The sequence below is a fragment of the Trachurus trachurus genome (assembly GCF_905171665.1).
Source record: "Trachurus trachurus genome assembly, chromosome: 20".
NCBI lineage: Eukaryota > Metazoa > Chordata > Actinopteri > Carangiformes > Carangidae > Trachurus > Trachurus trachurus.
The window spans coordinates 6,780,115-6,807,961 of NC_139911.1; the positions used below are offsets into that span (position 1 = coordinate 6,780,115).

At 43.0% G+C, this 27,847-nt stretch overlaps 1 protein-coding gene across 2 annotated transcripts in view; it reads right to left on the reverse strand.

The window, feature by feature from the left end:
• Window positions 1–273: 273 nt before the first annotated feature.
• The window catches only part of col11a1a (collagen, type XI, alpha 1a), a gene marked incomplete at both ends in the record, with an annotated part of 80,615 nt that continues 53,041 nt past the window's right edge, over window positions 274–27,847 (reverse strand). For both annotated transcript variants that reach the window (XM_083995045.1, XM_083995044.1), the window contains 28 exons: window positions 274–420; window positions 921–1,154; window positions 2,907–2,975; window positions 4,435–4,547; window positions 4,902–5,148; window positions 5,769–5,822; window positions 5,916–5,951; window positions 6,049–6,102; window positions 7,127–7,234; window positions 8,074–8,127; window positions 8,449–8,502; window positions 8,779–8,886; window positions 9,856–9,909; window positions 12,443–12,496; window positions 13,487–13,540; window positions 13,674–13,727; window positions 14,151–14,258; window positions 16,019–16,072; window positions 16,580–16,633; window positions 16,814–16,867; window positions 16,958–17,011; window positions 19,787–19,894; window positions 20,314–20,367; window positions 20,507–20,560; window positions 21,019–21,126; window positions 21,245–21,352; window positions 23,679–23,732; window positions 24,998–25,087. In XM_083995045.1, coding sequence (XP_083851171.1) covers window positions 274–420; window positions 921–1,154; window positions 2,907–2,975; window positions 4,435–4,547; window positions 4,902–5,148; window positions 5,769–5,822; window positions 5,916–5,951; window positions 6,049–6,102; window positions 7,127–7,234; window positions 8,074–8,127; window positions 8,449–8,502; window positions 8,779–8,886; window positions 9,856–9,909; window positions 12,443–12,496; window positions 13,487–13,540; window positions 13,674–13,727; window positions 14,151–14,258; window positions 16,019–16,072; window positions 16,580–16,633; window positions 16,814–16,867; window positions 16,958–17,011; window positions 19,787–19,894; window positions 20,314–20,367; window positions 20,507–20,560; window positions 21,019–21,126; window positions 21,245–21,352; window positions 23,679–23,732; window positions 24,998–25,087 — 2,394 coding nt within the window. The remainder of the gene's footprint in view (window positions 421–920; window positions 1,155–2,906; window positions 2,976–4,434; window positions 4,548–4,901; window positions 5,149–5,768; window positions 5,823–5,915; window positions 5,952–6,048; window positions 6,103–7,126; window positions 7,235–8,073; window positions 8,128–8,448; window positions 8,503–8,778; window positions 8,887–9,855; window positions 9,910–12,442; window positions 12,497–13,486; window positions 13,541–13,673; window positions 13,728–14,150; window positions 14,259–16,018; window positions 16,073–16,579; window positions 16,634–16,813; window positions 16,868–16,957; window positions 17,012–19,786; window positions 19,895–20,313; window positions 20,368–20,506; window positions 20,561–21,018; window positions 21,127–21,244; window positions 21,353–23,678; window positions 23,733–24,997; window positions 25,088–27,847) is intronic.

Sequence of the window (27,847 nt, forward strand, 5' to 3'; positions counted from 1 at the left end):
ACGCGTTCAAATGTCCTTCACCTTTGCTCCGTAACGTGGTTAAGTCATGTGGTTCGAGCCCTACAAGGGCAACAAGTATTTTCCTGGGTTACACGTACATACATGGAAAGACATGTTTGCTACACCATCTCTTATTCAAAACTTGCATGTGGCATAGAAAAGGGTGGGGGGCTAGAAATGGGGTTTGGTGGTACCCAAAACGTCTCAACTTGACTTTCTTTGCTGGCCCCATCAAGTCCTTTTTTTTTTGTTTCTTTTTTTTTTCATTTTTATTTAGCCAAGGAAGCAGACGGGCCCAACTTCGAACCCAAACTTCTGGTTCGGGTCCCCAAAGTCAGTCAACATGACATCGATGATTGGAACCTGATCGATTTTGGGAGTATTAATCTCCATCACAGTCTTTCCGTAGCCCTTCCTCGTCTGCAACGACAGAAAAAGAGAGAAAAGGAAGTGATTAGACAAGTAAGTCTCAGAGAAACACACGCACAGTTTGTCACATTTTTTAATGCATTCGCACTCTGCTGGGGTCTGATCTTGTAAAAACGACTTGGGCTGTCATCGGCTGACATCAGTTAAAATCGCAAAGGCTTGTTGTGCTTCTAATGTGATTTTATTTCAGGAGTAATACTTCTGTTAAGCAAGTGCCACACGGCTGAGGAACTAATTACTATTCAGAGCTTCTTAAACTTTTATTTCAGGCACCACAGGAACAAATGTGTCAGAAACTGTGCTTGACTTTTGCTGGAAGATAAACTACTAATGTTTTTTTTCCTTAATAGCGCCCAATTGCTAGGTTAACTCAGCCAAAAGAAGAAAAAAAAGTCTAACTTTAAATGCAAATTGGCAAAACTAGTACATTCACTTTCAGAGCCAACAGTGAAGGGCTGAACTCATCCACTCCCACTCTGACAGTTTCTTACCGCGCATCCGTCTGAGATGGCCTTGATGTAAGGGTTGTTGTCGTAGGACATCTCCTCATCGTTGGCGCCCAGGAAGCGCAGCGCCTTGTCGTAGCTGTCGCTGGCCGCGTCGTACCACGCCACGGACTGGTGGCAGCTGTAGGTGAAGTTTTGCCTGGCCGAGGCTGTCAGTAGTCTGAGGAAGGTCATCTGTACCATGTTTATTGAGCTTCCCTCTGCGTCAACATAGGAAAGCTGTAGGGGGCAGAGAGAGAGGGGGAGGGAGAAAGGTCCAGTGTAAGTCCAGATTTTTATAGTCAGATCTATTCATTTGTTATATAAATATATTAATATATATGGAAAAAAAACAGAAGGAAACAAGGAGCAGTGTTATTTACTTTTAAAGCTTTTCAACTACTATAATAATACAATACAAAAGTAAAAATAAACCCTGACAAAATTTGGGAAAATAACTTTTTAACATGTTCTGATAATGAGACAAAGAAGATAGACGACACATGTGCTGCGTCTCCAGCTGCCGGCTCCATCATCAGCTTTGTGTCTACGCACAATGAACATTTGGCCTCATTACTGAAACTTCGAGCAACATGAAGGAGAGTCTGCCTGGTGGAGTGTGACATACAGTGGATGATGTGAATAATTGACTTGGTCTAAAATAAACTGTAAAGTTTTTTTTTGTTGTTGTTGCTGTTGGTGGCAGCCAGAGTGAATTGAAGTGGAGTTTTGCACAAAAGATGAAGACTGTAGTTTATTTAGAGGAGCCAGAGGATGAATAAAAAGGTGCCGACAGTTTGTTTCAAAAGAAGCTGTAGAACAATGTGAAGAACTGAATCATCACTTCTTCTAACTCTGCATTGGTCTATATTATCTACTTCTTCCTTTCAATTTGGAGTCTTCCTTAGCAGGATAATGTGCAACTACCAGTGCAGCAAATGATGAGGCTGATGTGTTAGACGATTGTGTCTCAGTTTAAATACAGCTGGGGTTTTCTAAACACTGGAACAAGTCTAGTTAGAGTTGTTAAAGAGGCAGTTAAAGCCTCTGATGTGCAGTGAAATCAAAGATAAGAGGATAAAGATCAGATTCAATACGTCATTGTTCATGTTCATGCTACTGTAGTTTATTTGCACGAAACATCTTGATTCTAAAGCCTGATAAACCTCGAATATGACTCTGTCTGGTTCTTGAATCTTGAATCTAGAGAACCCAGAGCTCTGCGGATCAGTCGCGAGCCTGACGAGAACATTAACTTTTCGTGAACCTTGTAGGAACATGAGCATAAAAAGCCCTCTCAGGTCAGCGGCAGGCGACGTGCTGTACTTCTAATCCCACCGAGCTGTGCTGTGCTGTGCGTCGATCTGCTTTTTCATCCCGCTCTACTCTCTGTGGAAACACATCAGCATGACACCAGGATAAACCTGTGTCTTTCTTCTCCGACTAACAGTAACAGTAGCAGATGTTTACTGAGAAACTGCTGAAGGGTAGAGGGAGAGGAGGACTGCTGGAATGCTTAACTTTTTCTGCTCGGATCCTCTCTAATGTTTTATTGATGCTTTGTTCTTCGTGTGGGAACTGGATAGGAATTGTAATGTTCCCACAATAAGTGAAAGAAGGCGCCACTTCAAAAGGATGTAGATTTATTTTAACTAAAAGCCAATCTTGTACATGTTAAAAGCTCATCCCTCGGGGGCTTTGAAATGAAATGCTCTCTGCTCTGGCTTGGACTGAAATATGAACGCACTCAAACCATTATGTAGTTTGGGATGTCTCAACTTCAGGTCACTCCCCTGCAATTTAATGGGTGGTGCTGCTATTTGAGTCTATCATCATCATCAGCAGCAGCAGCAACATGAGCAGCACAGGTATACAGGAGTAAGCAGGGAAAATAGTCGGAGACTGGGCGGTGATCCATTTAGTGTTTTACTGAGCGAAGGTGGTGAAACTGGAGAATGTGAAACAAAAAGAACAATAAAAGAGGCGACTTACTATTTTACCACGTTTAAATTCACTGAACCACGACCCGGGAGCTTCTTTGGGCCATGACGATATTCTGACCTGCAGAAAAAGAAGAGAAGCCACAAAGTCACACCGAGTCCGTCAACAAACAGACAGATTCCAGCATCAGTTTTATTTTTCTGTCGTGAATAGGGTTGCACGGTATACCGGTACTAGATTGGTACCGGGGTACTAACGCATTTAAAACGGTACCATACTGCGCTTAGATGGGACCGGTACTTTCATTCTGCGCCGCCAGCAGCGGTGACGTCGCCGCGTGAAGTCGCCGCATTGTAATTTGAGCCGCGAGGAGCGAGAGAGCGAGTCACAAACGAAGCAAGGTGCTTTTTATCATTACCGTTACAGCGCCACCTGTCCATGTGCCTGTGTTTGTGTGTGTGTCTGTGTGTGTGCGCCGCGCGCGAGAGAGAGACGGCCGCCACAGCCTCGTTAATAAGTTTTGTTTTTACCGCGGATCACCACTGGCTGCATGCTCTCTCTGTCTCTCTCTCTCTCTCTCTGTCTCTCTCTCTCTCTCTCTCTCTCTCTGTCTCTCTCTCTCTCTCTCTCTCTCTCTCTCTGTCTCTCTCTCTCTCTCTGTGAGTGAGTGAGCACGGCGAAGCAGCGCTACGGAGAGATGAATTAACGGAACAATATTGCGTTGATGGGGGTGGGGGGAACAGAATCAATTTGGTCTACATATGGGAAACAATAGGTGTGTGTTTGAGTAACATGAACATTTGTGTTTCATTCTATAAACTACTGATAACAATTTCTCCCAAAAATTACAACTGGTCAAAATAACAAAAAAAGATGCAGTGTTTTCAGACCTCAAATAATGCAAAGAAAACAAGTTGATGTTCATTTTTAAACAGACATTTTTTAATTTAGGAAGAGTTCAGATTAATATAGATGGAATGTTAATCCTGCAGCAGCAGTAGGCCTAACTGTTTACTGATTTCCTGTTTTATGGTCCAACATTTTTCTATTAAAATAAAGCCAATAATGAAATTTTTTGTGTTCTCTTTTTATGTGGAAAAGTACCGAAAAGTATCGAAAAGTATCGAAAAACATGTTGGTACCGATACCGGTACCAAAATGTTGGTATCGTGACAACACTAGTCGTGAATCAAACTGCCAACACAAGAAAATACCTGCTGCACAAAGCCTCAAGCCTCAAGGGCAGCATCAAAGTTTATCATCTGTTTGTTATTTTAATGTCTCTGAAATATCATTTTCACAGACTTCACAGAGTCGGATCATTTTACACTATTTGCCTTTTGGTGTTTTGTTTTTTTTTGTTATTTTTGACAGTGTTGCTTGCAATAAAGTGAATATCAAATCTGTACAAGCTTAGCCCCAAAGCAAATCAAATGGCTGCCTTTGACAACTTAACCCCGCCGCTGTGCAGACTGTTGATGAGCTGTTTTAACACGACAGCATAATATTCGATGAGGAATCGTGATTGTGAAGCGACGCTTATGAATGTTGTTGCGTGTGAGAATCCAGGGCTACTCACTCCGTTGGACTTCTTATCTGGATAGATGCAGGTTTCGCCCCCGGCGGTGAAGTTACAGTAGACTTTGAAGGAATCCCCTGAGCAACCTTGGTTTGGATCAATCCAGTATTCGCCTGAGGAGAACCAAGCACACTCAAACATCCTGTTCAAATGATGTCCACAGAAAATGCCTCAAAGCTCAACCTCAAAATTAAGCTTGCTGGATTCCTTCAGTTGACATGATATTCTTAGATTAATTCTCATTGTCATGGGTTACACGCTGCTGGATAAAGTAAAAAATAAACCAGAATCAACCCACACTGCTGCTGTGGATGTCAACTTTGTCTTAATTATTGCTCCAGGTTACGTGCTGCTGTACTGATAGGACTGATCATGTTAAATTATTGTGAATTATACCAAAAAAGAGGATTTTTCTACAACATTTAATCTCCTACAACATTTAACCGTGCTGCTGTGACTGTACTCACCATCGGGGAACTCTGGGTGACACAGCTGTAGATCCTTGCACGTCCTGGCCGGGTTGTTCTGTGTGCCCATGGGATACTTCATGCGTTCGATGTCCTGTTTGAGGTTGTTGAGCGAGCTGAAGATGTCCTCCATGCCCTCGCCGTAGTCCATGATGGTGCCGGCGGCGTCTGACTGCATGTCGGCCGAGCGCTTGGTTTTCTTGGGCGACTGGATGGGCAGCGGCTGGATCACCTCACCTGGTGGACCCTGCAGGACGCAATGAGGAATACAAATTTAGTCAACCATCAACCGTAACTCTACACTAAACTACACAAAGGAGCGAATGACTGCAGGTCTACAACTGAAAACTGAACTGTATTTGGATGACTGATGGAGGAATATGGGCTATTATAAGATTGTTGTGTTGCTCTGTGATTGTTATTGCATTGCTGTAATTCCCCATGGCAAAAATATCTATTTTCCATGTGGTTTTACCTTTATGATATTTCTATTGCATTTTATTTACTCGTATTCTAATTCATAGCGTCAGTGAATGTTTTGTTTTGTGGAAAAATGAAAGTATGTAAATAATATGTTGATGCATAATTATTTATTTGACACTGGCACTCTGCACTTTATATGTGTGCAAATACTTAATTATTTATTGACAGTTTGCACTATGTTGTTGTTTTTTATACTTCTTAAAAAAGTTTTTTGCTGCTGTAGGAGACTGCCGAACGTTGTTGTATATGTTTTATGCAATGACAACAATAAGATTAACTTAAAAAGTCAAAAAAACAAACATTTATTTTTATTTTTATATTTGACAGTTTCTGATTTGAACTTAAGGGAAACCGAGGGCAACAGTAGTGCTGTTTAATACTCACAGGAGGACCGGGAGCACCAACTGAACCAGTGTCTCCTTTGGCACCAGCAGGACCCTGGATAAAATATGAAATGAAAAAACATCAGCCAAACTGGATTTATCATACACATCGGCGATAAACCTTTAAATAAACATTAATTCTACTCACACTTGAACCCTTGGATCCCTTAGGACCTTGAGGACCCTGCATCAGACGAGACATAAGGACAGCAATTTTAGCAAAGTCAGTCTTATCTGCGGTGCAGAATCTAAATGAATAAGTGAATCAGTGAAGGACTTACAGGCAGACCAGGGGGACCTGGGGGACCGAGAGGACCGGAAGATCCACTGATACCCTGTGATATGAAGAGATGAAAGAAGAAGTCAGATATATATTAAAGAAAGATTGGGGACAAAAGGTGTTATTGTGTCTAGAGTGAGATTCTTTTGTGCAGGAGGCGAAGACATACATCAAGCTTTCACATGGAGTCATAGAGTTTTTTTATGAACTGAGATATAAACAAAAGTCATCAGAAAAAGGCCAAACCCTGCACTCTGAACAAAGCCCCTCACAATGTCACAGCTAAGTTTTGTCAGGAAATTAAGCCAAATGATGGGGGGGCTATTCTTTTAGGTGCCAAAAATAGAAATGGTCAACGGAGAGGAAAGTTTTTGAAGCCCATGCGCTTTGACAAAAGGGGACATTACAGTTTCATTAGGTTTAATCTCCAGATACTTCATCCGTGCCATCACCTTAAATCACTAAGCCAGGGCAGGCTGGGGGCCACAGCAGGGCAGAATATCATATTCAGCCGTTCTGCAATGTTTATTTAAAAATGGATGAAGGTTCACATCAGCCCTTTACCGAGACAGAGGTTCAACCTTCTTCCTCTACAGCCTGCTATTTAAGAGGAAGGCTCGACGGTTAAGAAAAAAATATTAAAATTTTAATGCCGTAGTTCAGAAGGAATCTCTTATCAGTGTTTTCCACAAAGCAGAATATGAGATTATCACAGTGGTTATCAGTTACACAGAAACTGACCACAGTGGCAGCAAGTGGTAGAAATAAAGTCTGTCATGTTCACAGTGTTCAGGCTACTACTAACTGGACGACTGGGGATATGTGAAGGGTAATGGTGGATTATAGTGGAAAACTAAAGCTAAATGAAGTTCTGTCCACTCACAAGGCAAGATGGGGAGGTAAATAAACAAAATAAATAATAATATATCAAAATAAATTGGAGTATAAGACCAGAATGCCCTTTTGGAGGGGTTTCATTCAACAGTAAATGAGTGTGGCTGGACTGTAGAAAGGTAAATGGGCTAAAGAATGGCGTGAGGTGGAGAGCCAGTGCAAGAATGGAGTCATCAATCACTTACACCATCGCCCTTGCCACCAGGAGTACCCTGGGGTCCAGGCAAACCTCGGTCTCCCTTCTCTCCTTGCTCACCGGGGGGTCCAATCAGACCGATCAATCCTGGGTGACCCTGCAGGACGCAAAACAAATGTTCACGCACAAAGAACAATCAAAGATTACAATAACGTCCCTTTGTGTTTACTCCGAACTTTCAAAGCTGCTGCGAAGGAGCCTGACAAGGACAAAAACTGCTTTCTTCAACAAAAATGAAATGCACAAGGGAAGCGATGAAGGTGAGGTTTCTTTACAATACAAATCCTCTGGCATCATAATGGAAAACTCTTCTGTAAGAGACTTAAAAAAAAACAACAACGCACAAGGCTGACACACAAGAAACAGAGGAGTCAAAGACTTTGACGACTGAAGGCTTCTTATAGACCAGATGACATGACGGCATTAAAGAATAACAACATGCTACATGGAAGAGGCTCCATTGTGAGCGTTTAAACTGCTCTTCCACTCAAGCTATCACGTCAGTGTGTGGGAGGCAATTTAGACAGAGTAATGTGCGCTGTCTGAATATCCTATGCTGTTATATTTCACCAGCAAATTTGACAGCGGCAGCGAAGAAAAGATTACACAGATTAGAATGATACATCGCATTCTGCTGCATATTCAGTCCCGTTAAGAGGTTTTCTCTTACAGCAGCTACGCCAAAAACTAATTTTGTTTCCTTAATGTTAACATAAGCCTGTATTGGGATTAATGCTGCTTTGTGATGATAGAGGACGTGTGGAGTCTTATCATTTGCAAAGTGGCAGAAGAAGCTAGCTGTGAGCAGCCTCGACTTCAGTCTGAGCCCGGATCACTGTCCAAAGGCTCCTCTCTCGCTGCTTTCAGCTTTAACTTCCTGCCTGTTCTCAACCTGGGGGATGAGACTGGGAATAAAAAAAAATGGGCTGCACTCACCTTTTCACCCTTAGATCCAGGGTCACCTTTGAGACCAGGAAGACCAGGTGGACCCTGAACAAGAACAGCACAAGTTACAAATCAATTTTTTCTGAGAAAAAAAAAGGCAGCGAGAGTGAGGAGAAGGAAAAATTTTAAGACCGGGGAATGAGACTGTAATGACTAACATGAAAGGAGAGTAAGAGATAAAAGAGAGAGGGAGAGGTGTGAAAATGATGTGCTACAATAGAAGAGGCAGGAAAATCATTATATGACTAAAGAGACATCACTGGAGAACTGGGGGGTAAAATAATTACCACTCCAGCTCTGGCTACACACTGTAATGTACATACATGCACAGACTGATCAGACTAATTAGAGATTATGCATACTAACCATAGGACCAGGTGGACCGTCTTGTCCCGGGGCGCCTGGCAGTCCTTGTTCACCCTGTAAAAAGCCGTTCAGATGTAGTGAGCATTACAGTCTGCTGTATTTTCTCCAGCCTGTGCCATTGATTTTCTGAGCTCAGCACCATGATTAATAGCCCAAACAGGGGGGAAAAAGTGTGCTGGAATAAACAAGTGAAACTAACCTATGAGCCAAATGGGAGTATTGATTATTCCATGAAGTCCATCATCATGTCTTAGTAGAACTTTTCTATGTGTGTGCACGCTGTGTATGTGTGTGTTGCAGAATGGACAAGAAGGAGAGACTTGGACTTACGACGGGGCCGGGGATTCCACGTAGACCCTCTGGACCGGGCTTTCCTGAAGGTCCCTGGGGCCCGACAGGTCCTGTTTTACCTGCTGGACCCTCTGCACCGGCCTCACCCTGTATGTGGACACAGAGGTGTTGTGAGGGAATGACATAATCTGAGTATTGGATCATGTGATCATTTGTAATGCTTGGTCATGGTGGAAAACAAAAGGATGAGCTACAACTTCTTAAATCTGCAGCACAGACGTTCTTCAGAGTATTTTTATCAGAATTCAGCTGCAGGCTGCTTTTAGATTTAAATTATGCTGAGGCGGTTTACAGCTTGTAGACTGTGTGAATGGGGACAAGTAAACAAGAGTCTGAGTTATCAAATGAGGCAAAGTGTGCCTGTTCTTCCCGATTGGATTCACAACATCAGACGGAGCTGAAGCTCTCTTTGTTTTATATTTAGAGTAAATTAATACATTAGTTTGGCCACAACACCGAGGTGTGTCAGAGAGGTGACCGACTGTGACCTGAAATACATCAATATACACACACCAAGTAGAAATAACATATCGAGCTTCAGCTGCAAGGTGTGGTCTTCCATACATCCATGCTCATGTAACCTATGGAGGTTATCATTTCAATTTCAGGCTTATAGATCTCGCGTATGTACAGACATGGGTGGATGTATGGATTTAGTACCTGAGGAAACCAGGAGACTGATGTAAAACAACCAGAGACTAAAGAGTAAATTTCATGGAGCTCTGATTCGCAACGAAAAGAGAAAAGCATGGTAACTGAGCACCTGAGGGCTGAACACAAATAGCGTTGAGTCCTTTTGTCAGTCTTGAAATTAAGCCACGGCACAATACAAGAAACAAGTTGAGTCTCAAGTTTTACTGAAATAGGCTGCATCCATAAATTTCCATCTAATCTATGGCGGGAATTAAATTACTTCTGCTTTTTTTTGTGCTTTTAATTAAAGAGGGGGGACAATGTGGGGACACTGAGGTGGGTGGTGGTGGTGGTGGTGGTGTGAGCCGAGGGACTTGCAGCTGAGATGCCGCTACTGTGCAAAAGGATGAATCGATCTGTTACCTTAGCGCCCTTCTCTCCTTGCCTGCCCTCTGCACCTGCAGCCCCCGGAGGTCCCTGAGGAGGAAGAAAGGACACCGCTTTAGCATTTCAACACAGCATCAGACCACACAGCAGTGATACAGCAGGACTGCACAAGCAGAGAGGTGTTCATCAATAACCTTTGAAGAGAAGGTGATATATGTCGATTATGCGCCTCTTTATACGATGGTTCGTTGTTTTGAAAATGATGTGGAGCGGAGCATCATGTGTGCAGCATCATCATCATCATCAGAGAGGATGCAGTCAGGTCGCCTCCGCAGCCTCTTGGCATTTCACTTCACCTTAATTACATTTCATTTTGAACAATTGTCTTGCCTGATAGATACCTGGTGTCTTTGAATGGGGAAGATAATCCATTGTCCTTGAATGTGCACTAATTCAGTTATGTCGGGACCTATTTGAATGACTTGCACACGCCTTTTGTCCACATACACAGTGACACGGCAGTGCAGGAACACACACACAGACACACACAGAGAAAACACACAGCCTTCATCAGTCACGCCCAGGGCTGGCAGGTCGTCTTTTCTCTCTGGTCAGGATCTTTCAGGCCCGCAACGATTTCTTTCAACTCCACCTTCAGTCGTCTCCCTTCAAAGCCGCTCTTCATCCAAATTCCACTCTGATCTGGCCGACCACAGCCTGCGTGCTATTGACTGAGAGCCTATAATGTGAGCTCTCCTCCTGTCTTGGAGCTTTCATCTCACCCTGATGTGTACCTCTCACTGGTTGCTGAAGAGGCAGGCTCTTGATCAGCACAACCAGCACAAAGAACCTTTTCAATTGTGGCACAATATGCACCAGCTAAAGTCAATGTGGAAGATGCTTTCTCCCTGTTAAGTTTGCCTTTGTGATGGTTCTGCAGCCACATGTGTAAGAGACCCAGTTTAAGATGGTTTTTAATTACATTAAATCGCTCCCAGCTATGAAGAAAAGATAAAAAAAAAAAAACAGAATGACTGACCTGAACTCAAATAAAAAAGGAATTAAAACTGGATGAGGTTAATACCTTATTCCATATTTCTTTTTTTCCAAGAAGCAAAGTTGAATACATTTCCAGTATTAAAGCTTTATCAAATCAGATGAAAACTAAATTTGAAGCTACACTAAATTGACCTTTTCACAATCAGAAGCTGAGCCGGGGACTGGTTTAAAGACTGTCGCTAATTTCCACAGGCAAATCGCTGACAAGACACACACACACACAAAAAGATCCAGATCCCTAAACAATCCTAAGTGTGGAATTAGGTATTCAGAGGAGCAACCTGTGGAGGATCATCTCGGGTCCCTTTTTTTTCTCCCCCCTCAGTGAGGTAAGAGCCAAATGTGATAAAATAGCCCTTTTCCTTACCATAATCCCCCGGGCCATTTAGGTGCAGCATGTGCTGATACCAAGCTAAATACTCTGAATGTAAATTTCATCGGGCATATTAGAAAAGCAATCAACCCCAGTTTAAAAATGCACGGCGCGTTTTCGTCCCACTGGACTGAGCTCTTGGAGTCTTCCTTTGAAACGCAGTCACTCAACTTGATATTGTGACTTTTCTTTCAAATTCAGGAAAATAGCTGCTCATCATTTTCATGAGGACTTTTGAGGCCTCACATCATATTGGAAATATGTTAATCCTCCGTTGCAAATGTGCATTCAAAAAGCAGCTGGGCTTTGATACTTCGCTCAGATATCTCAACCTCATAAAGTGTAGAAAGAAGCATCCCCTCACTTCCACGGACATCAAAGACACATCGGCTTAAAATATGTTTGAATCTTTATCTTTTATCTTAACTCAAACTTGTAACCTTGAGAAGTTTCACCAAAACAGAGGCCTGCTGTGGTTCTTCCAGTGAAAGTCTCAGTGCTGATGACCATATCACGTTGCAATCAACACATTCAAAGCCTCCAAAGACTCTTTTCATCACCTCTTAACAACTCTACCACACCCATCTTATGCCTTTGTTTTGCTCCAGCTGTCAGTTTGCAGCCACGGATCGATATAGTGTCAAAGCTGCTGTATCTCTCTTACTCTCTTCCCTCTGCCACAAGGACGTGAGTGAGTTTGGAACAAAAGGCTCCTCTTTTCCAGCTGGTTTGTGCTAAATCCTTTCCAATTTCTCATGATTTTAACATCATCTCTGAGCAGGCTTTGAGATGGCTTTTTTTCTCTCTCTCTCACCAGCAGCACGACACCTTGACCCCTTAAATCTACCTCCTGGTTTTTTCACTCTCTCTGCTTTTTACCGAAGATGAATCTCTGGCTGCTTTACTGCCAGCACTGAGTTGTTGTGAGGCGAGGTGGGATGCTGGTCTGCTGGCTTCGGGCACAGTGTGCAATGCCAGCAGCTACACACCCAATGCATCTAACAAGGTCTTGTTGAGTCATGGGTTTAACAGCGGCTGCAGCTGTGGTCAGCAAGAGAGTCCCATCAAAACAAGTTGAAATGATGAAATGCTAATAAACGCAGATCATCAGATGGGTCAGCCTTGGATTACTGCCACCAGCGAGGCGCACAAACACTGTCATAATATTTATTTTACTAGTCACAGACTTACTCTCTTGCCAGGTGGTCCAGGTGGGCCAGCTTCTCCTGATGGACCTGGAGGTCCCTGAAAACAAGCAAGCAAACAGGAGATGCCAATGAAGAGTTTGTATTAAACAACAAAAAGTGAGAGCTGATATGAATTTTAATGAGAGTGCAGCTTGCTTCACTAAATTTCTCATTATGTCTGCCAAAAGGACACTAACACATAGAGCATATTGACATTTAGAGAATATTCAACCCCAGGAGAGTCCAGTAGAGTTGAGCCAAAACCCACAATTGGATGAGGCGCTGCACTGCCTGAAATGATACATACTGTGCTCCCTGAGACACTTTCATCCAATTATCTCAGAGGTAATTGCAAGCAATCAAAGCAATTTTTTTATCATTTGCATTAGTAAATATTCACAAAACTGAAAGCAGAGTTTTTCAGATGGTTTATAGGCTGAGTACTAGTAGATGTAAATATGTACAACAGGAGGACATGTCAGAGAACAAATTGAAATCATATTTCAGTGTTGCTTCTAAACAACACGATTTTAAAATTTAAAATTCCAGTATGAGTCCACAAACTAAAAATCTGAAGTCTAGCACTCAATGAGGAAATAAATATTTTCTGTGTTTTTCTTTGGCAATGATAAAGGCTCATTTACATTCATGAATGCTAATAAGAGCTGTGATTCGTTGCTCTTTGCACAGGGCCAGCACATTACTGTTTGGCTTTTATTTCTAATCATACTTAATGAATCTGCAAAGCAGATAAGTCTATTTACTCTCTACCCAAGAGTATGAAGTAAATATCATTAAAATGCTGCAGAGAAAATTATTTACTCACTGAATATAACTACAGCTTTAACTGCACCCAACCTTCTGGGGGGCCACTACATCATAAAATAAATGTAAACAAGAGATATTCAGGCTTATTCATTCACCGACAAATTATCTATTATTTAAGGTCATTAGATTATATTATGTCTTTGTGATGTGCCCCTCAAGTGAACCATAGTTATGACATTATATACGCTTTTCCATGTACAATAGGATAACAGCTACTTACAGGCTGACCACCCTCTCCATCTTCTCCCTTCTCTCCTGGTTCACCATCAGTGCCCTGTAACAGAGGGATGGACAGGTTAGATTACAGCAGACTGACATTGGGATGCTACACTGTTACTTATTTAATGGGTTTAACATGATTCACAATACAAAGACCTACATGGTTAACTGTAAATGGGTTTACTTACAGCAACACCTGGCTCTCCGGGAGGACCAGGATCTCCAGGGAATCCGACAGGACCCTTAAAGAGAAAGAAATGAGATGCATCAGTGTCGCAAAAAAAAAAAAGAGAGGGACGTGAGTTGCTGCTGCTGCTGCTGGATCAGAGGCATTAAGGCATGGTTAGTAATGCAGAGAGTGATTTAGCCGTGGTGTACCTGGTTACAACCACTGAGGGCAATTTGATAGCCTTAATGATGATGATGCAAATCCGTGAGGAAAGGCCTCACTGCATCCCATTACCATGCAGGCATAAAATATAATCTCCTGCAATAAAAAGGCTTTTTAGCTCTTAAATATGTTCGAGGATGAGACTGCCTCCAGGGCGGGGTGGGGTGGTGGTGGTGGTGGTGGTGGTGGAAGTGGGTGCAGTTTCCTTTAAAGCCGTATGTTTGAGGCTGTGTGAAATACTTTGCAGGTTTAGAGAAGTATGTGGCAGACTTACGGGGTTACCCTTTGGACCGTCATCTCCAGGGGGTCCTTTGGCACCAGCGGGTCCGGCAGATCCTGGGGGGCCAGCCTCTCCTTTCTCTCCTCTTTCACCTTTAGGTCCCTAAAGTGGCAAAGAGATAGAGGAGGATGCATTCATTACGTGGCTGATTGTGAGTCTGAGGGAAACAACAACCGTGTCTCCACGGGGCCGAGACAAACAGACAGCTTCGGCTCAAATGTGAAACATTTCGAGAATCTATAAAATTTCAATTTCCCCCCTAAAACCATTCTCCCTTATGAGAATAAATATGCTGGACATGATTTTCATATCTGCCTTTAATCTCCTTCACCATCTGTCATTGCCAGAAACTTTTAAAAAGCCCAGCTCCTGTAGCTGCTCTGCTTGTGCAGATGTAACGTTGCACTCTTCCTGTTTTGTAATGATGAAGCACTTTTCTTTGTGGCGGTGTGAGGGAGTCCAGCACATTCTCCGAATTGAGATTTTTTGGAGTGAAATCTGCTGATTATTTTAAAAACAGGTTGGGCTGTATGTTCCTGTTTGCTGCTCCTAGGCAGCGAAGCCACCACTCGCTCACACAAACTCGAGCTGGAGTTTCATCTGCTGCGTCGATTTAAAGCAACAATAAAATGTAATCACTTCTTTTTCACTCTGATGATCATGATGCTTCTACACTCTCTCTGTGGTTTGTAACGTTCACATCCTAATAGTGTTTAACCATCTATTGTATGAGGTGAAATGCCTCATGTTTGTTTATTTATATCATCTCTACTGACTACTAATAAAAAAAAACAAAATCTGAATTCAGTTTCACTTCAATCAGTGCATTTTCCCTTAATACTATTTGGTTTTGTTGTATTCTATTTTATTTTTTTATTAGTTATTATTGTTCTAATGCCATCAATACTAATTGTAGCAGCTTGGTGTAAAAACAAAGACATTAGATGGGGCCTGTGCTTACAGATCTAAGTTGCACACACTTTAGAAATGCCACCAGCAGTTTAATGGGGGACTAGCAGGGGGCATTATGAATGCTTGTAATCACACTTCTCTGCCACTCCCACTGGAAATGAGCCAAATTTCAATCTACTGTTGTACCTCGATAATGATAAACGAGACAGCTGCACTAATAGAGCCATCAATAACTGGTGTTTAGGAAACATAAGGGGAGAAAAAAAAAAAAAGCTAATCAAATTGTCATAAATCTCTGGCAATAACGAATGCAATCATATGGATATGGTAAATTAACAGGCAATCCTGTTAATTAACTCTAAACACTAATAATATAATCACAACAGTTTAAATATACGGCTCTGCTGCTGCCTCATTGGAGCTACCAAAACAGACGGATCACAGCTACATAAGAGCTGCACTCAGCAGCGAGGGTGTTTGATGTTCTGATGCCAACTTAGTTCATGGTGACTGCATCATTGTTCTTAAGGACAAACGCACCAGGCAATATCCTCCTGGTAATTATGTCTTAAGTGTCGGGAAAGAGACAGTTTGGCAGGCCATGAGGACATGGAGTGCAGAGCAGAGGAGCCATGCTGAGATGAACTACCAGCTTCATTGTGAGGAGCAATTACTTTCACTGTGATGAATACACAGAGTCACTCTTTAAAAAAGCTTCTCATTAACTTTGGATTTTTGTTCTATATTTGCCTCAAGCTATCCATTAAGCAACTGTTTTCCTGGAGTATAACCTATAAACATGTGTTACTGATGTTGCTGATACTGCAAGTTACTTTGTAAATGCCCCCAAATATTCACACGAAAGCTGTGTGGACTTTTAAATTTTTTTATTTTATTTTAATCCAAACCTGAAGACATACACAGATAAAACAAAAACACAGCTCACTTACCCCAGTGCCAGGCTCTCCAGAGGGTCCTGGGTTTCCGGCCTCACCTTGTTCACCCTGTGTTTAAAAAAATAAATGTGAGGTCAATGTGTGGACATCTTACAAAGTCAGGGGCGTTAGTAGTTGATACTTCATGATGTTATTAATATCAACAGAAGCCAGATATTTCACTCAACTGAGTCTATAACTGTTATTGATTACAGGGGTGTTTAAAGTTACTGTGTTTCAAGTGCCCTCTCCAAGTGTTCGAAGCTCCTTTTGTGTCATATTCCTGAGTCATTTAAACAGCCGTGGCACAGCATTAAGTATTTATAGTGCAGCTACCGAATGGCAGTAAAACGGACAAATCTTGTTGTAAAACAGACATTAATGATGTCAAAAGCACTAACTCAGACAAAAAGCCAGGGAACAGACTGCTGCTGCTGCTGCTGCTGCTGTTGCTGACGGTAACAAAGGTGATGTGCTCGCAGCAGGTGGGGCCGGCAGTATTTCCGAGCCAGTGCCCAACATCATGCTAGGCCTGACAGAACACCCTGGGGTGCAGTGTTGTGCAATGGTGCTTACCTTCTCACCCACAGACCCCATGGGGCCCACACCACCTGGAGGACCTTGTGGACCCTGCAGCAGGAAATAAAGACAGAGGTGAGTCATCTGTCAGCTTGGGGGAGGACGCACAATGATATCCAGGGGGGTTTTCATTGTGTGATGCAAGACGTAGGTATCGTTATGTCCCAATGTGACATGCAGCAGATTTCTTTTAACAAATGCAGTGTGAGTAATTTTTGTGTGGACACGTACATCAGCTCCACTTGGACCCTGAGGACCTCGGGGGCCGGGGGGACCAGGAGGACCCTATAGGAAACACAGACACAACATTGTTAAGGAGTGAATGACATTATTATTATTATGAGACGACTTACACGAAGCAGACGTGTTTCTTACCATGGGGCCGACATCACCGTTCTCTCCTTTTTCACCAGGGGGTCCGGGAAGCCCCTGAGGACAAGAAAAATGAATAAACAGTTATCTTATCAGGAAAGAAAATAATTATGTTACAAGCACAAGGTACCGCTGCATGAATAAGCAACAGTGTTCTTAATGATTTCAATCTACTAACTGCGCTAACAACAGCTGTTCCTGCTCGAGATTTAATTTGAGATTTGATTTGACTGCTGGAATATATTATAATGCTGCATGGAAATATCAGATAGAGTATATCTGTGGGCTCCTGGATCTGTGTTTTAACTGCAGCCTGGTCCTGTCCATGAAATGTTTCAAGTAAGAGTGTGCAGAGAGAGGTCAACAACATGCCGAAGACAGAGACCTTCAGAAACTCTTGAGTGGATGAGCAGAGCAGCGCGATCGTACTTTCCCATTAAGTTCATCTTATATTGCAGTTGAGTTGCATTGAAGGTTTAATCCAGCTTTAGCAGTAGGTCCTTCAGGTGAGGAGCTCTGTGCTGCGCAGTATCAAATATCTCCACATCTCTACAACAGGAGGTTTAATCATCCGTATAACTACTCAGACGAAAGGGGGGAGATGATTTTATTCTGCACGCTCTCCTTTCTGTTTTCCCGTTTGCAGCCTGTGACTCGTTCATCTTCACTCCAGAGTGCAGACGCACTGAAGATCCTGCTCACTGATGCAGGTTAAATGTGCGATGTGGTCAAGACCTCATACGTGTGTTCGATCCCTGACATTTCTAGCGGTAATTGCTGTGATTAAATTGCTGTAGCCTGCCTTGCCCCTTCTCTCTCTCCGTGTGTGTGTGTTGTTGGGTCAGAAGAAGTTTGTCATCGGTATAAAGTGTAAAGTTGTGAGTGAGGAGTTCAAAGCATGCTTTCCTCTGCATGTGCTTACTCTAACTTCAAATACGCACAACACCAAGGAAAAAAAACAAACATCTGCTGACTTTGTAAATGTGTGTTGCCCTACATATGTACCCATGCCCCTGTTTGTAGGTGCAAAGAAGTGTGTGCAGGCTCATGCTGATTCCTCCCGTGCTGCGAAATCTCATCTGCGTAAAGGTCGCCTCTAGTCTGACATCGTTAGCCGCGCTACTAATTATGCAGCGTGGTAAATGTGCTCGATGAGGAACTGACTATCAAAGCCGGTCCGTCCGCACAATTAATGGGATCGCGATGGGAAGTGAATTACTTCCAATTAAAAGTTCATTGAATACAATCCTGCAGAGATAGGAATGAGCTGCAGTGGTCTATATAATTTCATCAAGGCAATGACCCCAATCTCTGCGGTGAACTCTTAACATGTTTACCTTCAGAAGTTGATTACTGATAAAATAAATGATCAGTAACAAACAGGGCCGGTGCTGCAGGGAAGCTCCTACCGTGTTGGATTATCATTACAGTGCTACCAAACATCATTACGCTCAGCTATAGTGTGTGGGTTCACAATTTCAGTCTAGTCTAAACTATTTGTTGGATGGGCAGAGTCAACTTTAACACACACAAGTGAACAACTTTAAAACCCTGCAAATCTTTTCCTAAAGCATTAAACACTTTGATGAGCCTTGCCGGTCCGTGTAAACTCCGTGCGAGGCGTGAGACAGCGCAGACATCTTGATGAGAAAGAGCCTTAACCCAGGAGGTGATGGAGGAGGAAGGATGTAGCCGACAAATAGAGTTGAGAGGTGTAATCATTGCAGGTCAGAGCCGGGTCACCACATAACATAGATTCGATTAAAGAGGTGTTTACAGCACAGATAGCGGAGCGAGTGTGAGTTTGTGTGCCTTTGCTTTCTTTTATACTGAGGCATGTGAAGGATGAATATATATCAATGACTGACTGGAGCTTTCTGAATGACTCTGAGGATAAATAATAAAAAGGGCGAATTTCTAACTTTGAATTAAACGCACTGCATTTTTTCCTCCTCATCCTTGTACATGATAAGTGAGCTCTGTCTTCTTAGTGGCAACAGGTGATTTCTATGTCATATCGGAGAGGAGGCAGCAGACGCACGGCCCTGAGAACCCAGCCACCCGTAGCACAGACCAGACACTTGACAACACGATGGAGCAGAATATGAAACCCAATATAAAGCATATATAATGAAGCGATGCCCTGGATACAGGATTTGACTGTTTCTAGTCTGAGGTGCCAATCTCACCAGCTCCATGTGACTCAACAGGAAATGTCTTTTTCATTATTATAAAGCCTGTCGCTCATAGAGAGCTGGATGTTTTGGCACCTCAGTGATGAGTTTCATCATCCCATGTGACCTCTATAAGACCAGAGAAGAAGAAACGCTATCACCTGATAAGTGACACAATACGGCTGCAGTACAGTGGGTGAAACAAACCTGAGAAAGTTCACGGAGCTTCGACACACCAGAAAATACAAAGGTGGTGGTGCCTCACCGCCACCTGTGTGTTGTTCTATACACAAAATAGCCGTGATAATCTTTCTGATGCACGCCATATGCCACTGATTTGTGTTGGGAATAAATACGGATGAAACCGGTGTAGACAAAAATGATGTTAAATTGGCTCATTTCCCTCTAGACCAGAAAATGAAATATAAATTATTTAATCTCATTGCTCCCTGTTTCATCGAACTGACATTCGTCTTGTATGGAACGTCGTGAGAACTGAATATAAAACTACAGTAAATGTGTTGTGAAGACAGGAGAACAGCCTCTATATAATGGCTCTAACCATTTTGTGTATTCATAGCTGCTGCAAACAGGAACACTAGATTACTGTAGGATATTGTGCGTTGCATGTATGTACAGTATGTAACCGGGTACTCACCTGCAGACCGATGGGACCAGGAGGTCCAGGGAAACCTCTGGATCCTTCATCTCCCTTCTGTCCGAACATACCCTGTTGACCTCTGGGACCAGGCTCTCCATCGCCTCCCTGAGAAACAACGCGTCCACATATTCACACAAAATTCTAGATGTAGTTTCACCATGGACTAGAAATAGTTGGAAAAATGCTGTTGCATAATGTGCCATAAACTCACATACATATAGTGTGTATATAGTACAATTCTTACTGATAAAATTATAAAAGAGAATCCAAGCTTTTCAATGTGACGATTTTCTGCATCTAGTATCTGATGCTGTGAGGCTTTATCTGGAGAAATGCTCCGACTCATAGAAAATAAAGTGTCGCAGATTAGGACTCTCAGTTATCTGCAGTGTCTCCTGTTCAGAAACACGATGGACTTTATCTAGGATGCACGTCAGCTCCTGTCTCTTTGTCAGGATTGTCTATACTATAGACAAACACAGGTTCACGGTCCATTACAGGCAGGACAGGTGAGCGGTACTTACAGCAGGACCTGGGGCACCGATGGGACCTTGGAGACCAGCTGGGCCGGGAGGACCCTGACAAACAACAAATAAGACAAAAAGTTGCATTGATTAATCACTTTATGACATGAAAGCAAAACACAGAAGATGACAGGGCTTAAGAGTAAATGTTTTAACATCGGCAGCTCCTTAATTAGTGTTTCCTGTAACGCACCTGTTCTCCCTTGTCAGCTTTGCTTCCCTTCTGACCGGGCTCTCCAACCTCTCCCTGGGAAAGACAAACACACACAGTCAATCATCTCAGTTCAACTTTGTAATCTCACACATAACCACTGTACAAATCTGTACAATTTATGGAGATGTAAGTTTGTTATTGTCTCGTTATTTTCACAGCAGAGCTCAGCGGTGACATGTGTTTGGCAGCTGATAGAAACCTTCAGGGACGTCATGATTGTCAGAGATGAAATGAGCAACAGAATTTCACTTTCACATCTCCCCTAATTGTAGTTGCTGGCACGTTTGGTTATGAAGACGGATGGGCAACCGTTGGTTCAAGAGAGAGACATATTTTCATGCAGATGGCCCGAGTGAGAGCATGGGGATGTGGACTGATTGGCAAAGTGGTTCAGTCCCAAAACATATTCTCGGTCTAGAATGGAGAAGGAGCTGTAACTGGGCCAACAGGATGGGGGAGGGGGTGGTTGGTGGTGAGTGCAGCTGACTGACCTTGTCACCATCCTCTCCAGGTGGACCCTGAGGTCCAGCAGGCCCGGGCAGACCGACAGGACCCTGGACTCCGTCACGACCAGCTGGACCTTGAGGCCCTTTCTCGCCCTAGAGGAACAACAACATTTGCAGAAATGTTATTTCGTAGAAAAAAACATCAGCAGGTGAAGGTCAGAGGAAAAAAAACGGAGAAGATAAATTACATGGGAATGGAACAAACACTTACAGGTGCTCCTTTCTCTCCAGCTGGACCGGGGGGACCCTGAGGGCCAGGTCTACCGGACAGACCGATTGGACCAGCTGGGCCAGCAGGACCTCTCTCACCAGGAGAACCCTTAGTGGAAAAGAGAGACATGATGAGTTCTGCTCATTGTGGAGTAAACACTTATCTCACAGTATATCCCACATATGCTGAAAAACAGCCATTAGGACTTGTACAAAGCAGGATGCAGCCGAGCTCTGCTGCTAATGGATCCACACACCGACATGGAGAAACAGTTTCCAGAGGAAAACTGAGAAAAGCGCAGGAGCAGCACAAGCTAACAGGTGTTTTCAGGTTCTAATAAAGCGGCGCTGCTCCTTGAAAGCAGCTCGCATTATCTGCTGTCAGCGAGCTGATGTCTTGGTGGCTCTCTGAGCTCGGAGCAGCTCACTTCCTGCTGCTGAAAATGCATTTCTGAATGATAAAGGCTGCTGCCGTGTATCAGGAGCTCAGCATTCACCTAAATCCATAAAACATGATGGTGAATGACACTCAGCATTTTTTATCTCTGCTGCACTGAGTCAACTCTCTGTTTATCTGCATGTACTCTGCCGCTCTGTTCCCTGGAGGAGATGACCTTAACAGAAAACTGTGACTACAGAAAATACAAACTTTGACAGTTTTTTTCTTCTTCTTTGTTTGTTGTTTAATGAATTTCTGATGTAAAGGCTGTGATATATCCTCTGTCGTTTACGACGTGAATCGCAAAGCTATGCTTAAAAGAGTGGGAGTTTTAATCTGCTTTGATAAATGTCGGAGGCTTTTCCACCCTGGTGAGAATGAAACCCAAGGCGGTGATACAAATCTACAAGCTACCACCTATATGTGCCTCATTTTTATCATCCTCCTTATCTTCTCTGACACATGGAAAACAGTTAATATTGTTGAACATAAACGCACCCATGGACGCGAGTGAGGCAGGCAAATTACAATTAAATAATGTCTCAATAATACTGAATATGCAACAAGGTTAAAAAAACAGTTAATTATTTGCAAAACGGACCTTTTTTTTTTTTTTTAAATAAGGTTTGGGCGCAGGTTCACCAGACGGTTACTTACTAAAAATGTTTGGCCTTGGATAGAAAGTTATGAATGTATCAAATGTGTTCACCACAGTGGTAATTACATCGCCGCTGAGTTATTCTGAACACACTCAAGCAACACGTGTGCACTTGCATAAATGCCGAAAAGTCGATAAGTCAAGTATCTCCTGAGCTGAATGTTACATCCAGAGTAGAAAAGAACACGAACTAAAACTTTTCCACATAATATCTGCAACTTCAACGTGTTGTTTTTCCCATTTCTGATGATATTAGTTGACTTCACTCTTCAGTAGTTGATAATATATTAGGAGTTTTATTGCATCTACAGCTTATGAAACATGCATGTGGGCGTGAAGAGAACAAAACAAACACTACAAGTAACAATTACTAACAATCTGTTGTGGTCGGAGCAATCGGAGACACTGAGCTAACAAATACGTTTTATGACGATGCTCTAAACTCTTAGTGACAATCTGAGACTAATGCAGGAACACAGCAGGCATAAAGTGCTGGTTGTAGCCTCTGGGAACACTGGGGGCCGTGTAGAGGCAACACTAGGATGACTAGACTCTGTGACTCACCATATGGATGCTCTCCTGCCTGTGTGGTTTGTTGTTGTTGCTGTTGTTGTTGTATGTGTATGTGTGTGTTTGTGTGTTTGTTTGGGCCTGTGTGCCAGGAGGCAATGGAGCAAACAGTCTTGATACCCAGCTACCGTAGCGCATGATCGCTTCAAAGTCAAATCGCTGTGTGCAGTGGGGAGAGATGGAATCCGGTGACGCTTAGTAAAAAAAATCATTGATGACGTGACCATGATGGCTAATGAGTTCAAGTATCACGCATGTGTTTAGTCAAAATGGTGCAGTTTAGTTAGATTCACCACCATCAGAACTGATTCCCATCGTGTTTGAGAAGACCTTGGCTCGGCTTTCTATACATCTACACTCTTAAATGTCCTTGAGCAAGGCACTTAACCTGGCTGCTACAGTGGGATACACACTAGACATCTGAAGAATATGTGAGTAAGTATGAATTCATGAATTGGTAATACTACCCAGCTTTCCTTTCCTTAGGCTATAGGTTAAATGAAATAAATAAAGGTATCTTTCTTGCTGAAGTTAGATTTACCACTAGTCATAATCCTCCCTGGTGCTGATGTCAAAAGGAAAGAAAATATAAAATACGGTAAATTTAAACCATTTTTTAAAGCTTTTCCTCTACAGTTGGTGTAAACTAGTCTCAGCACTTGGCTTGGTCTAAACACACATTATGTAAAGCAGTCACACAAAGCACGTATAAAATGTTGAAATACATTGTATTTCCTGAGGGTAGATCTCAGGTAAGAGTGTACTTACAACAGGACCAGGTGGACCTTGGGGCCCCTCTCCTCCCTTCAGACCGGCTGGGCCCTGGGGGGAAAGAAGAGGAAAAGAAACACATGAGAAAAAAATCCTTGATGTAGCTGTAGCTTTACATTTACATCAGCCTACGTATCGGCTCTCTGCAGCCTTCCATTTCCACAGCGCAATCATGAAATGCCAATCCAGCCAGGACTGTCGGCCTTCCTTTCCTGGTTTGTCACTCCAGCCAGATGCCACCAGAATGTGCTCTGGGCGCATTTGAACTCTGAGCACTGCTCCAAGGAAATGTCATTGTTATTGTCATTTTCATCCTTACGGACCACCAGCACGAATCAAAGCCCCCAAAAATACCTCTGTGACAGGTGACTGTGAAACATGTGGCATGTTTGAAAGGGATTTAATTCCTTTCATAGATAAGATACTGTACTGTATGTAGAGAGTGGTGGGATTTCTCTGCACATATGGATGCATAAGTGGTGAGTACATGTGACTGTGTGTGTGTGTTTGTGGATTTATACAGTATTTTCTGCCTTGTTCTGCACATGTGAGCTTGTGGATTTGTGAATTTCATTTTGCACATGCAGGAAAGTGTTGTGTTTTTCTGTATGTTTGGAAATGCACAAAATGTATGTGTGTGTGTGTATATGTGTGTGTCTGAGTGTGTGCAGCTCCCTTGTGGGCCACAAAAGAGCACATCACAGTATGGGTAATGAGTCTCTGCTGACTCTGGCTGTGTGCTGGAGTAAATTACAATGACAGAAAACAATCAGCAGTGCTGCTGGCCTGCAGAGTCTGTCTGACCTTCAGGAAGCAGGCAGCACAACACCACCTCTCCCTACATTATATCTATTCCCACTTGCCACGGTCTAATTGCCAATGGTTCCCACTTAATAATTTATTAAGTAAATAATGCAAACCCAGACAAATACTGGCCCCAAAAAGGCTCCCACTGACAGTCAAGTCCTTGAGTCAAACGAGGCAAAGATTTTTACAAATGGTCTCTAAACCAAGAGCTACCGACTTCTATAACAGAGGCCCTTGATGCATTGCTGCCGTTAAAACAGTGGTGTCAGTGGTGGTGGTGGAGCGATGCAAAGGCACGCCTGTTCATTTGTAAGGTGTCGCTTTGGATTTCTCCGGTGCCGGATTGATTGCTAGGAGTGAATTCCAAGGCTGGTGTCTCTAATGAAGTGAATAGCTCAAAATAGTTGCCGGCTCATTTGTTATGCAGCAATGTTCTGTCACTTTCTGCTAGCAAACACATGTAAAGGGAAGCGATGATGAATGGGTGCAGATGGCAGGGGAGCTCTTACCGTGGCACCTGGTAGACCTCTCTCTCCGGGGAAGCCTCGGAGGCCAGGGGGACCGTCTTTACCGGTGGATCCTTGTGGTCCAGGATCACCCTATACACACAATCACACAAGTAGTTAGTGCTGTTACATGTCACATTATGGTGCATCTCTACATCATTATAATAATTATCAATAATTATCTGCTTTTTTTCCCTAACCAAGCTTTGTTTGATGAGTGATTCTCATTATAGCACATCAACAATGTCTATGGTTGTGCGAGAGGGAGAAATAAAACATTTTTATTGTTAATAATAATTCACAATATAATTAAAGTCTGGAAAACTGTGATTTAAAGTTGGTGTTAAAAAATTGCAGGAAATTAAGCACCCTAAATCTACTAAGAAACTGATTCTAGTTTATTTCAGTACTGTTTCAGCCAGTCTGAAAATTAGAGGCTGAGATTTGGAAGTGTCAATCAATCGCAGCCAATATACTGTCTTTGTCCATGTGTGTCTGTCTGTCTATCTGACATGATTGACTTCCAAGCAAAATGTCAACTGAGCCGAGCTGAAGGCAATGCAAGACCACCGGGTTCAATTTAAATTTAAAACCACTCTCCCAGTTCCTCAGAGAGATGGAGCAGAGCTGAGTGTCCACTCCACCATCAAACCCATGCCTCTTTCATATGAGAGTAAAAAAAACTCACAAATATAGTCATTGCAAGTCTGCACTGTTTTGGATCATTCTCTTGTTTCTTTTTGGTATTTGAAATTGAGTCATCCACATACTCAGGTTTATTGGTTGTGATGTGTTTGAAAATGACACTGCTCACGGGCAAAACCTTCTAAATCAGAGCTTAAGATGTGTCAAGCCCACACAGAGATGCTCAACATCTGCTGAGCTGCGTGCATGCAGGTATGTTTTAGCATAACATACAAATCTGCACTACACAGCTTGCAGGAGGGCGCTGAATTTAGGAGGAAATAAAACTAGACTGAAAAGCATATGACAAGCCAGTATCATATACTATACTAATGGCTTTGCACATCGAACCAGGAAGAGAAATGTGCTTGTTTTGGAGCTGACATTCATCTTAATGGGCCATTAGCTGCAATTAGTTTGAAGCATGTATGTTTTCTGTGGAATCATTAGCACTGTCACGACACAATCAATGCATAAGCCTCAGCTCTAATCAAAACCAACGCGCTGTTGCTTTCACATAATCGGCCACAATATGAAACAGAGGTGAGAGTTCTTTTAAACTCTGTGTTTGGGAAGAGTTTGTTTTTGTTGTTTTTTACATTTTTAACAAGTGCTCCCTAATGGCTAAAAGCTCAAATGTGTTTCCACCTAACACCAAAAACATGCTGCCAGAAAAATCTGTTTGTTTTTTTTGACCAGGGAGAGCAGTGATTGCTTGTTCACATGCTCTCCAACCTTTCCTGACAGACACCTCAGAGGTTGAGCTCTTTTCTCTTTTGTGTTGCAACTACAAAAAGGAACGGCGCCAATCATTGCAGGGCACCCGTGGTCGTTTCCTGGCTCATTTTCTGCGCGACATTTCTGAAACAAGGACATTTGACAGCAGAAAAATTTACTTCTGCCTTTGTTCTCATTTCTTTTGTATTGGCAGGCCGACTTTATCTGCAAACAGGGAGCCACAGAAGAGCGGGCTTGAGAGGTATAAGAGGATTTGGGCTCTGTTGCCAAGACCTCCACAAAGTGTCCCTGGCATACTGATGCAGTGGCACGAGCAGAGTGGGAAGAAAAGTGGGGTTGTGAGTGGCAGGAGGGGGGGGGTTGAAGTTAGCCAATGGACTTGATTAAACTGTCTGCTTGTGGAGAACTGGAGGAAAATGAAAGCAGGAGAGGGGCTTGAGGGAGGGGGTGGGGAGCAGGGGCAGACTGAGAGGTCCTGTGAGTCAGGTGGGTGGTTTCAAGCAGCCCATACTTCTACACAATGACTGCTGTCTGCTTCTAATGGGCACTCAATTTGTAGGCAGTGAGGGGCCGGGGGGGCCGGGGAGGGAATGTGGGCAGACGCTCCCCAAATCTCAGCTACTGTATCTTCAGCAGTCACTCACTGGAGCCCAGTGCAGCTCCAGAGAGTGATGGTGAGATGCAGGAGGATGTATTGCTCCAGACTGCTTCCTGCTTCCTAACAGTGTTGCTCAAACAGTCTATTCATTAGATTCACATGACGTCACTGTGTTTCTGCGCCGCCATATTTGTGTCCGAATCAGGGCGATCTGGGCACAGATCACAGCATGTCACGTTACCAGAACAAGTGGAGTAGTAGGAGGAAATCAGCAAGAGATTGAAAATTGACGTTATTTGAAATATGCCAGGATTATATTGTGCTGTTGACTGTGATGATAGCAGTCGCCAAAAAACCCCAGACTGCTGTTTTATATCCCAAAAGACGTAAAGTTATAGGTGGAATAAATAGTTGACTGCAGGCAGTCAATCAGTGGCAGCCTGGGCTGTGACAAGTCTCACAAAAAGAGGGGATTCACTTTTTTTTTTAACAACATGGATATATTGAATTCTGCATTTTGATTACTTTCTTATTAATTACTCACTGATTCTGCATTTAGGGTCTTTTATTTCTGTATAACAGACCGTTGCTAAGTAAAACGGGCCGTTGCTAGGGACGCCGCTCTGATCAGCGGAGCAGGGCAGAAGAACTATCAAGGATTTTTACCTTGTGTTTCATTTTTACCAGCTTCAGACTAATTGTGATGTTAGAAAAATGACTTGTAGCTTGTTAGAGGGAGAGTGGAGGCTCTCTGCCTCCCTCACCGCTGCTGGAACCAAACCTGCGATCAGAGCGGACAGAGCGGACGGGCCAGCGCAGTGTCACAGCTGTGA